The sequence below is a fragment of the Condylostylus longicornis genome, unplaced genomic scaffold (assembly GCF_029603195.1).
Source record: "Condylostylus longicornis isolate FDR11 unplaced genomic scaffold, ASM2960319v2 ptg000010l, whole genome shotgun sequence".
Classification (NCBI taxonomy): Eukaryota; Metazoa; Arthropoda; class Insecta; order Diptera; family Dolichopodidae; genus Condylostylus; species Condylostylus longicornis.
The window spans coordinates 5,249,721-5,260,503 of NW_026577979.1; the positions used below are offsets into that span (position 1 = coordinate 5,249,721).

The 10,783-nt window shown below is 25.4% G+C and overlaps 4 protein-coding genes across 4 annotated transcripts; 2 read left to right on the forward strand and 2 right to left on the reverse strand.

The window, feature by feature from the left end:
- The first annotated feature begins 1,439 nt into the window (after nucleotides 1-1,439).
- Nucleotides 1,440-2,010, forward strand: LOC129619105 (ATP synthase subunit e, mitochondrial). The gene is made up of 3 exons (XM_055534191.1): nucleotides 1,440-1,601; nucleotides 1,680-1,836; nucleotides 1,900-2,010. The coding sequence occupies exons 1-3, from the start codon at nucleotides 1,560-1,562 to the stop codon at nucleotides 1,944-1,946; spliced, it is 246 nt and encodes an 81-aa protein (XP_055390166.1). The 5' UTR covers nucleotides 1,440-1,559; the 3' UTR covers nucleotides 1,947-2,010.
- A 623-nt stretch (nucleotides 2,011-2,633) lies between these two features.
- Nucleotides 2,634-4,126, reverse strand: LOC129619063 (GDP-fucose transporter 1). The gene is made up of 5 exons (XM_055534141.1): nucleotides 3,926-4,126; nucleotides 3,669-3,873; nucleotides 3,383-3,608; nucleotides 3,026-3,318; nucleotides 2,634-2,978 (listed from the first exon to the last, which is right to left on the reverse strand). The coding sequence occupies exons 1-5, from the start codon at nucleotides 3,997-3,999 to the stop codon at nucleotides 2,769-2,771; spliced, it is 1,008 nt and encodes a 335-aa protein (XP_055390116.1). The 5' UTR covers nucleotides 4,000-4,126; the 3' UTR covers nucleotides 2,634-2,768.
- A 772-nt stretch (nucleotides 4,127-4,898) lies between these two features.
- Nucleotides 4,899-7,861, forward strand: LOC129618983 (tether containing UBX domain for GLUT4). The gene is made up of 7 exons (XM_055534027.1): nucleotides 4,899-5,124; nucleotides 5,196-5,264; nucleotides 5,338-5,687; nucleotides 5,744-6,104; nucleotides 6,193-6,547; nucleotides 6,627-6,810; nucleotides 6,871-7,861. The coding sequence occupies exons 1-7, from the start codon at nucleotides 5,044-5,046 to the stop codon at nucleotides 7,061-7,063; spliced, it is 1,593 nt and encodes a 530-aa protein (XP_055390002.1). The 5' UTR covers nucleotides 4,899-5,043; the 3' UTR covers nucleotides 7,064-7,861.
- Nucleotides 7,862-8,666: 805 nt separating this feature from the next.
- Nucleotides 8,667-10,238, reverse strand: LOC129619086 (BTB/POZ domain-containing protein KCTD5). Its single transcript, XM_055534171.1, has 5 exons — nucleotides 10,140-10,238; nucleotides 9,763-9,990; nucleotides 9,515-9,700; nucleotides 9,385-9,450; nucleotides 8,667-9,305 (listed from the first exon to the last, which is right to left on the reverse strand). The coding sequence occupies exons 2-5, from the start codon at nucleotides 9,973-9,975 to the stop codon at nucleotides 9,117-9,119; spliced, it is 654 nt and encodes a 217-aa protein (XP_055390146.1). The 5' UTR covers nucleotides 9,976-9,990; nucleotides 10,140-10,238; the 3' UTR covers nucleotides 8,667-9,116.
- Between the last annotated feature and the right edge of the window lie 545 nt (nucleotides 10,239-10,783).

Sequence of the window (10,783 nt, forward strand, 5' to 3'; positions counted from 1 at the left end):
TAAAAAATATAAAATATTTATAAAAACTTTTTTTATAAATTTAAATTTTTTATTTATAAATATAAATTTCCCGTATTGTAAATTAAACGAATGTCAAAATAAGACTAGCATACTTGAATTTTTTTATATTATCCTGGCAAGCTGATATTAAAAAAAAAAAACAAAAATCAAGACAACGTGTAATATTACCTTTTTTCTTTATATGAAAAAAATATATTCCTGTTAACATGGTAACAGGTACGTATACATATACATATAATATATGCATATGTTATTTTGTTATTTATAATTTTATAATGAAATATACTATGTCTTCATAAAATAAATAAAAACAAGTGAAAATTATTATGAGAAAAAGCAATGGTTTACTTCATATTAAGACAAAGGTTACCGATTCGAAAATTTTTAACTTATCAAATTAATTTTCGAAACTATAACATACAAAACATGCAATATTTTTTCTAAAATAAAAATATTTTTAAGTATTAGAAATAGAAAAGATTCTTCCATTCATATTTTTTTAAGTACATACAGGTATTAAATTACATAGTAAAATGATAGATAAATTAAATGGGATGACTGTTAGAAATAGAATTAAGTATAATACGCTTTTTTTAATATTTAAGCTAAAAAACCGACTATTATTATTTATGGAATATAGGAGATTTTAGATTACCGTTATACCATAAGACATATAGTCAAAATTCTTTAATGTACAAAGCTCTTACATTGTTGATAAACTTCAAAAACGAAACCAGAACAGGGTGTATTTAAAAATTATTAAAAGATCATCTTCTTTCTGTCAACTTGATTATTTCTTGATTCAACTTGATCATTGTAAAATAAGAATTTTTTAAAAGTTTCTATGAAACTAATAAATAATAAAATTAAATTTTTTATAATTTAATTATATTTTTGTATTATTCATAATCGTGTTTTGTTGTTAACATTAAAAATAAGATTAATGTTTAAAAATAAAATTCATTGCTTTAAAAGGAAAATTATTTGCTTGGAAAGAAATTAAATAAATATTTAAAAAATAGAAACGAAACTTAATACATTGTCGAATTCATATAATTTTAAATCATTGTCGAAGGGATTATAATTTTTTATATTTTATAATCTTAAATTAGTGGCTAATAAGTAATTGAATTATAAATAAATACAGTAAATTCAAAAACTCATAATTTATTTAATTACATTATATTATTGTTTTTGCCTTGTTTTTAAATATCCTTCATAAAAAAAAAATTATCTTACGTAATTTATGATTTTTGGAGCAAATTTTATATTTATTATAATAATGCATTATACTGTTACTCTTTTATGCTATATCTCCTGCACTATGTTACACTAATATAAATTCGCTTCATTTTTGGTACGTTCTATTGGTTTTGTGTTGCCGAGTCAAAAATTTTTAAAATGTCATGTCATTTTGACATTCTGTAGGTAAAGTCAATCAAATTCATCTTGATTTTTTATCTTTTGATTTTCCACGAGCAAAGGATCTTTTTTCTAATTTAATTGCATCTCTAGAAAGTAATTTGAAATTGAAAAAAATGTCTTTACCACCACCAGTTAAAGTATCACCTTTAATCAAAGTAAGTATCTTAATTAATGAATTCTGCTTCAAATCTATTATTTATTGTCACATACATAATGTGTTACATAATTGATAGCTCGGCCGATGGAGTTTCTTAGCTCTTGGAGTAGTTTATGGAGCATATCATCAAGGTAGACTATCCAAAAAGGAAGCTGCTATAAGAGAAATTGAAACTCAACAAAAAGCTATTAGAGATGCAAAAATAGCTGCTGAAAAGAAACGAAATGCTGAAGGTATTCAATATCTCTCCTAAAAGTTATCTAACCCAATTTATATATTTTATTTTTTTTTTACAGCTGAAATCAGAGCTTTGGAAGAATTAGCAAAACCAGCTAAAAAATAGATATTAGGAAATAAAAATCTTGTTAGAATAATATAATACAAGAATAAAGTTAATTTGAAAGAAATGATTCAATAGATATACTATTTACGTACTTCATGCATAAGTTTGTATAGAAATGTAAATCTCTCTATGGGCAATCAAACATTTTATATTGTTTACAAACAGCAAATTAAACTTAATGTTGGACATCAATCAAAAAAATTTGTGACTTCTTACGAATTTCACATTGGTAAAGTTCTAAAATACACTTGACGCTAATGAAGTCTATCTAGGGATCCACGCATTTCGCGAGAATTAAAGAAAATTTACGACTGGAACAGTTTACTTAATCCGTACTTACTATAGAATGAATGTTCATTGATTTGATAGTTTGGTAGTTTTTTGTTTAAACCTGAATATTGAGTACTGTGAATTGAGTGGTAATTGAAAAAAACAAATGAAGCATTTGTTATTGATGAAGTGATTTCGAAATCTTGGATAAAAGGGCTAATTTCAAATTTTTTATGGGAACATCTAGACTAAAATATTTTGTGAGAAATTCTGTAATTTGAATTTAGTTTAACTGCTTTTAAGTATGTAGGGAACAGTTAGATATAAACTCCTTTGTTTATATGGAAGAATGGCATACAAAATCAACATATGAAACAGTATATAGAGACAAAAATGAGAAATCAGAAGACGTGGAAATTAAAATTAAAAATTTAGAAATATTTATGCTCTTATATTTTGATATAAAAGTGATCTAGTCATATATTTACCTACATAACTCATATGCAACTAGTGAAATTAGTATGGAAGAAAAGTTCTTTCAACCATTCTTTGTCAAATTTTTTGCGCGAAATCGCTTTTAGATTGGCTTTCTGACATTTCAAGTTGTTTAACTCGAGCGTACATTGCACTTCCACCCAGTACAATTAAATTAGACATCCACCAAAGGAATGATTTTGTTTCACTGTACCACTGCGTTGCAATAACTGTTTGAGCACATGCCTTAGCCGTTCCAGAAATATTGTGCGTTAAAGGTGATGTGACCTGAAAGAAGAATATTCAGTTTATGAAACAAAGTAGGTTTCATTTACCTTTATTTGTAAAACCGATATTATTCCTATTGAAAAACCACATACTCCCCCAACAATCATTATTGACCAAAACCACGATTTACCTAAATTTTCATAACTCACAATATTTGATAGCTCTCCATTTAATATTATTAATGGAATAAATAAGAAGCACGAGTAAAAATTATTGTAATAACTTAAAAGCCAAATTTCTTGATTTACATGGGGTAAAATTTTTTTTGTATAAATTGAATATAGTGATAAAGTTAATGAACCCAGCACACCAAGAAGTGTCCCCTTTAAAGAAAATGAATCTGTAAATAAAAATTTTTAAAAATTAAAATAATGTTCTAAAAATATTGTAGGTTGCATCGATACCGGTTAAGCTTTCCTGATCTACCCCTAACCAAAAGCCAAATATAATTGCGGCGCAGCACCAAATACATTTTAGACTAGTTTTTTGTCCTAATAAAATAAGTGAGAATACAACATTAAAGACAGTTGTTAGTGAGCGTCCTACGTAATAAAAAGCTACTCCGACATATTTGAGACACAAATTATTCGCAGCGATTTGGCATGTAAATAGTATTGAAAGTGGAAGAACCTTAAATTTTTTTGACATAAATTGGAATCAATGCAGAAAACTAAATTATTATTGTATTACCTTTTTACTAACATTGAAGTCTATAGGATTACCATCTGGGAATTTAAACTGTGCAGGAAAGCATTTTGAAATAATACTCATTCCAAAACATATTAATGTTGATAATAAACATTGAAACCAAGTTACAAATAATGGTGCATCTAAGTTGATCAATGAGCTGGCGAACAAAGCCTTATTGATAAAAACTGTCGATATAGAAATGAACCTGTAACCAACTTTTAAAGAAAACGATAGCCAAAATATATATTTTGATTTACCAGTAAGCACTAACAACCAAAAATATTTTAATATACTTTTGCTTTAACGTAGATTTTTCCAAGTGGTCGTACATTTTGCATTATTTCACATGCTTTTTTTAAATTTCAAGCATATTCAAAAAGGTAATAAGAAAAAGACTTAAAACAGCTAAAATATTAAATTTAATCTTAATTCTAACTTGTTTTGTGTTTATGGGTTTATTATACACTTTGTGTTTGATTATCATATCACAGATCACACAGTCTGTCATTAAGATTAGGGTTGGAACAATATGTTCAAAATATCATTCTATTATACAGGGTGTATGATATGTAAGTGCGCTGTTATATACCATTATATAAATCCTCATTAGTCGACAAAACTTTGGAGTCGATGTTCACAACTTAACAGGTTTGTAAGTCAGGGCTTTAAAATCAATTCCGACTAGTTTTTTTGCCTTTTGAAAATTTAGGAATAACTTCGGGCCTACCTTAAAATAAGATCTTTCTCATGAATAACTTTTTTTATAATATGTCCAGACTTCGAAATCTAGCAAGCGATTCTACAATTTAGCAGCAACTCCAAAACTAAAAATTGCTTGTCTTCTTTATCCCTTATACTTCACTGTAACCGCAATCTTGACATCATTAGGGCGCAGGCAGGTATGAAGAAATAGCACAATATTTTTACTTGTTTCTTAACTATTGAAAACAATATGAATTATTAGCAATAATAAATAACCGTGAAGTTATGAAGATTTGTTTGGTTTTATTATTATAAAAATTAAATATAATTTTGGAAAATTTGAAATTGCCTTAAAATCAAATATATTTTCAGCTCATTAAAATTAAATGGTTTGAATGGTATTCTTTTGGGATGCGAGTGTGTGACTGTCATCCACATAAACATACTTAGTTATCAAACGGAAAAAGTATATCTCTTAAATGAAGTTTATGTATTGTATGCATGCTGAAATCTATTTCAAACTTTTAACATCACGAAGCAATTAAAACTGTCAAATATTATACATGACACTACATTTTTCGTTCTCGGTACTGGACCGGTAAACAAAAACTTTTGAAAGTAGAAAGATCTTGTTTTGTTAATTTAATATAATATTTTGTTTATAAAATTAATTATGAGTCAAAAAGTAACTGTATTAACAACAAATGGACGTAGACAAAATGTACCAGTCACACCAAATACCACCCTTTTGCAAGTATGTATATAAATAATGGGGCCAAGTTTTTGTATAAATATTTTAAGTTGCATGCAATAAACTTTTTTTAGGTGCTAGAACAAGTTTGTCAAAAACACAATTTTAAAAGTAATGAACATGGATTAAAACACTTTAACAAAGTAATTTACGACATAAATTTTCCAATACACTTGTAGAATTCACAAATGTGTTTACGTTTAATTATAATTTCAGGTTCAAGATTTAACACTAACTTTTCGATTTTCTGGTTTACCAAACAACTGTTTATTAGAAATGTTTGAAACTGACAAGCCTAGAGAAGAAGATGGTGATGTAACTTTATGTGTCCAATTAGAAAACGGGGAAAGAGTTCAAGGAAGTTTCAAACCAAATCAAACTGTTGAATTTATTTTAAATAACTTATGCCAAGATCAATTCAGTTGTATGGAAAATCCTATCGTATTTTATATGAGACAAGAAATATATGGGGATGCATTGAAATCAACAAATTTAAAAAATTTAGGAATTACTACCGGTCGAGCCATTGTAAGGCTTTTAAATCGAAATCCTGATGATCTTAAAACGTATATTGCTTTAAAATATTTAATGACTGGATAGTTTTTTAAAAAAAATTTTTTAGGCAAGCCAATGTCTATGTTCCTCCAACCCCAAAACCTTCTGAACCAAAAGAGGAAAATGAGCGAAAATCCAAAAAAGAACTAAAAGAATCATCTGGAATAAATGTTGCTGAAGTAATTAAATCTTCAAAAACTGAAAACGACAATAAACAATCTTTAGAATCTGAAAATATAGAGAAAAACAAAATCGAAATAACTGAAGCAAAGGAGGAGAATCTTACAACAAATAAATCTGAAGCAGATAAAAAACCACAATATTCATGGGGAGAAGGTGCTGGTAGGATAATGAATGAAGAGCAAACTAACCAATTGCCTATTAAAGAAGATATGGATACAACAGAGAACGAGCCGATAGTGTATGAAGTAGGTTTTACTAATAGACTTTACCTAAAACATCGATTGCACATCTACTCAAAGTATTTAATATAGGTGTGGTAATTTATTTTTTTAGCTTGGAGAACGACATGCAATTGTATTTTCTCTTGAATCTGTTCAGAAAACATCGGAAGAAATTCCTGATTCATTTTTTGAATTAACAACGAATGATTTAAAGCTTTTACTTCGTGATTTAAGAAAAGAAGCGATGGGAAACGAAGAAGCACCACTGTTGACAGCAAAGATGAGGGAACTTGAAGAAAGTAAAAAAATTTTAAGAAAAATGGAGCAATATAAACATTGTGTAATAAGAATACAATTTCCTGATAGACTAGTTTTACAAGGAACATTTAGATCAATTGAAAGTATAGATGATGTACACAATTTCGTTAAAAAATATTTAAAAAATCCTGAAATAACATTTCATTTGTGTAAGTATATATTTTCCAATATTTTATTATGCATGTTTAAATATGCAAATGAAAATATTTTCATAATTTGACTTTTCAGTTACAATTCCACCTAAAAAAATTTTGAATGTTGGACTATCCTTATTAGAGGCTGATTGCGTTCCGGCAGCAGTTTTACATTTTGGTATTGATAATAAAGAAAATATTTCGGATAATTATTTATTGCCAGAACTGTACACAAAATTAACAAGTCCAGAGGGTGCCTTATCTGTAATCAAATCAAAGTAAACTATAAGTTTTTTTTTTCTCTAAATATTACATTATACAATTTTTGTGATTCTTAGGGGCTTACTGTTTTCTGATTCAACGAAGGATGAATTTTGTCAGCAACCGTCTTCATCTTCATCATCATCACCATCTAAGGGTGCTATTCCTAAAAAACCTAAAAATGAAGAATTTATAGAATCCAAAACTGTTGCCGCTTCGTCTGATAAAAGTGGAGTTGTCCCAAAATGGTTTAAACCAATTAAAAAATAAAAAGGATTGTCACGTGATTTTTAAGTTTATATTTATGAAAATAATAAATTTTTTATTGGAAAAGTTACAGTAATAAAGCAAAAAACTTAAAAAAAAAAACAATGTATGTATATATATGTTTTTTTTTCATAATATTCGATTTTATTTAAAACAAATTACAGTAAATAAACAGTGTTGAAATACTCAAAATATAGAAATTAAATGTTTATGTGAATACAGCATTTTTTCGTATAAATTTTTATTAAACATAAGAACATTTTCTTAACGATTAGAAATGCAATTGATGTCGAATTGTACAATTTTGGAAAAAGAAGTAAAAAAAAAAAAACGAAAATTTTCATTAATCCTAAGTATTTAATTAAATTATTTTTCTTTATTTTTTTTTTATTATTTTGTATTTTTTATAGTTTTTTTTTTTTTTTTTTGTTGTATATTCTAAAAAAATGCCCCGCTCAAAATTTTAAGGCTAAAATATTTATTATAAACATGAGCTTCTTGGCAGTTTATTTTTATTCATGTTATAAAATCAAATGAGTTGGATATTATATAATAAAATAATTTAAATAAAACTCGTGTTTTTATAAGAGTTATGCCAAATGTGATCTTTCTAACCACTTCATTACTGATTGATAAATGTTCATGTGTTCATAAATGTATTAAAAAAATTTTTTTTAGATTTTTTTAATTAAAAATTAAGAGTTAATTTTAATTAACAAATTAAAAACATTCTTTTTAATATTTCATTAATAAAAGCCATTATCAATCTAAAATAAACAAAGTGCGCTTAGAAAGATCAAAAATTACAAACACCTCAAAAAAATATGCTTTTTATATATATATATATGTATATAAATATCATGTATATTATTTTAAATCTTAAATCTTATTAATTAATCTGCTTTTTCATTTAGCATTTTTATTATTTGTGATTTTATTTTAAACTATCTTAACTCTATTTAATTAAATACAACGCGATTATTTTTGTTAAACTCTAGATGGTGACAGTTTACAATATTATTTTTTTTACTTAATCTTATTTACGTTGTGGAGTACATAACGTTTACTAATTAAAAAAAAAATATCTGAGTTTATACTTTTATTTCTTATTTAAAAATCAATAATTAATATCGTTAAAAATTTGGAAATAATTGCTAATAAAGATATACCGAAAAAATTTCAATGCATATACCGAATGAAAATAATCAAAAATTTAATAAAAATTTTAGTCTCCAATTAACAAAGTACAATATTTAACTTTCATTAAATTTATCTTCAATTTATAATAATTAGATATTTTTAATTCAAAAAAAAACTTACATACATAAATACTTATAATAAAATTTAATATTAACAATTTTTTTATAAAAATTTTTCAAATATCTTTAAATTGAAGTACAGAAGAAAATGCTTTTGGGCACAACCAGTAAAAATTAGATAAAGTTTTTATACTTTTTTTTCGCTAAATATATATTTTTTTTAAATATTGGAAATAAAATGAAAATGCATCTTGTTTTGCAAAAAAAATTGTAACTCATTTCTATTAGCGTAATAAAAAGTCAAGTTTGAGACTTCCCGGTCAAATTTAAATTTGTTTTAAATGCAGCTTTTTCGAGCAATACTTTATATTTTTTTTTTAATTTGCTTATAAGTATGTATATGAATATAAATTTGAAATATAATTTAGCAAAAAAAAAAGTATTCGAAGTTATATAAAAACATTTACTAATATATTGTAAATTATACATAAAAAGTCGACTAATTAAAATTTTCAAATAGCAGTGTAACACAACTGGTATGCCAAAAAAAAATAATAAAATTATTTCTTTTTCTTTTTTTGCAACATTTTGTATAATATACCATATAATTATTAAGGCGAATAAAAAATATAAGACCGTAAAGCTTTGAATTCTTTTTAGTCTTTTCTATTTTGTATTTTGATTTTTTTGTTTTTTTCATAAAAAGCGTTCGCACTTCTTGGATCAGTTAATAATAAATACATTAAAAATTAAGAGCAGCAGAATTTCAATTAAAAAAAAAAAATAAGATAATGATTTTACATTCTCGATCCTTTCTGTTGTAAAAATTTTGCACGATCGTTAGATTCTTGCTCCCTTACCAAAGGACTGTGGCATTCTTTTGAAACAACAAATAAAAATTCTGTGTCTTCCGCTCCGTAGCTATACTGGGAACCAATATTTACTAATTGTTCAAATCGCCATCCGTCAGACATAGTTGACACCATCTGAAAAGCAAAATTTATTAGAAATTCCGAATGAAATAAAATGTTTTATATATTATTTTTTTAAAAAAGATTATCATACTTGTGTTAACTCGTTTTCTTGACATTGTAAAACTCTATAAACTCGTTTTTTGTCAGAAGTTGGTCTCTGAAAAACAAAAAAAAATATATATATTAATAAAAATATAATAATTGAACCAAAGTGAAATTACTTGATCCCTTCGTAAAATACATTCTTTCAATAAACTTATAAGCTGAGTAACATTATAAAATTCTGCTTCCTCTAATACTCCTTCCTCTGATAAACCATCTAAAACCAGTTTACCATGCCTTAAATAATTAAGAACAGGAGCAAAATATCTAGGATCTCTATCAATCAGATAAGCACCAGTTTCATCCTAAAAAGAAAGAATTAATTTTTTAATTTTATGTATATAACAAATTAATAACTAGAAAATACTTTATCTGATTTTATATCTGAATCTTCTTGAACTAATCTTGATAAAAAAGAGTTCGGATCACGGGATAATGTGGTTTTTGTTGTTAAAAAAGTTGTCCCACCCACATTTAATTTGACCCATTGATGTACATTTTCTCTAGCTAGAAAATTAGGACTCTTTTTACCATTTAAATTTACCGTTGCCATTTCTTTCAATGCTTCTGCCTCATTCATTAATGCTTGTTAATTCTGATTAAAAAAAATTGAAATTTTAATATAAACAAAACTAGGAAACAAAAAATCCAATTTTTTGTTATTAAAATCACGCATTACAAACATATATCAAAAAAATTTATAAATATATTTTGCAACATTAAAAATATTTCAAAATTAATTACTTTTTGATTAATATTTGGAAAAAAAAAAATATGTACAAATTATTATTTATGAAATCGCACTTAATCGTGATAGATATATCCTTTTTAAGAAAATTTGACAGTATAATGACAGTTATATTTGACTTTTTGAAATTGGTATACAACCAATTAATTGAGTCAGGGTAGAATATCGACACTTTTTGTTTTTGACACAATTTTGATCAAATTCTGAAAGGCTGTTTAAACAATTGATGTATGAAATTGGCAAAAAAAACATTTTTAGCTCAAAATTAAAATATGTTCGGATTTTCACAAATTTTGAAAGGAAACTTTTTCTACATAAAAATTTTGTACTTCTAAACGAGTAAAAGTAAGAAGTACATATTTTGTATTTTTGTGATAAATTAGATAATTAATGTATGCAATTTAATTCTAATTTTATAATATCTTTTAAGAATTCTTTTTTAGTAGAACTTTTCCTGACTTTTTATAATTGCAATAATTTCTTTCCGTTTGTGAAGTTATAATAAATTGAATATCTCATATATTCACAAATGAAACATAAATAAATAACGATATATGAAATTGCTCAAAACTAAAGAATGTTTAAGTACAAATTACATTTCTTTAATGAAAATTAATGAAATGTAATTTTTAACATTCAA

Excerpts from the sequence above, each read along its gene's own strand:
- LOC129619063 (XM_055534141.1), bottom strand. The coding sequence starts at position 3,999 with ATGTACGACCACTTGGAAAAATCTACGTTAAAGCAAAAGTATATTAAA. Across the intron at positions 3,874-3,925 it reads TTGGTTGTTAGTGCTTACTG|GTTCATTTCTATATCGACAG; the intron begins GTAAATCAAAAT and ends AGTTGGTTACAG. Across the intron at positions 3,319-3,382 it reads AGATCAGGAAAGCTTAACCG|ATTCATTTTCTTTAAAGGGG; the intron begins GTATCGATGCAA and ends TTTTATTTACAG.
- LOC129618983 (XM_055534027.1), top strand. The coding sequence starts at position 5,044 with ATGAGTCAAAAAGTAACTGTATTAACAACAAATGGACGTAGACAAAAT. Across the intron at positions 5,125-5,195 it reads CAAATACCACCCTTTTGCAA|GTGCTAGAACAAGTTTGTCA; the intron begins GTATGTATATAA and ends AACTTTTTTTAG. Across the intron at positions 6,105-6,192 it reads ACGAGCCGATAGTGTATGAA|CTTGGAGAACGACATGCAAT; the intron begins GTAGGTTTTACT and ends TTATTTTTTTAG.
- LOC129619086 (XM_055534171.1), bottom strand. The coding sequence starts at position 9,975 with ATGAATGAGGCAGAAGCATTGAAAGAAATGGCAACGGTAAATTTAAAT. Across the intron at positions 9,701-9,762 it reads CAGATATAAAATCAGATAAA|GATGAAACTGGTGCTTATCT; the intron begins GTATTTTCTAGT and ends CTTTCTTTTTAG. Across the intron at positions 9,451-9,514 it reads GTATTTTACGAAGGGATCAA|AGACCAACTTCTGACAAAAA; the intron begins GTAATTTCACTT and ends TTTGTTTTTCAG.
- LOC129619105 (XM_055534191.1), top strand. The coding sequence starts at position 1,560 with ATGTCTTTACCACCACCAGTTAAAGTATCACCTTTAATCAAA. Across the intron at positions 1,602-1,679 it reads AAGTATCACCTTTAATCAAA|CTCGGCCGATGGAGTTTCTT; the intron begins GTAAGTATCTTA and ends CATAATTGATAG. Across the intron at positions 1,837-1,899 it reads AAAGAAACGAAATGCTGAAG|CTGAAATCAGAGCTTTGGAA; the intron begins GTATTCAATATC and ends TTTTTTTTACAG.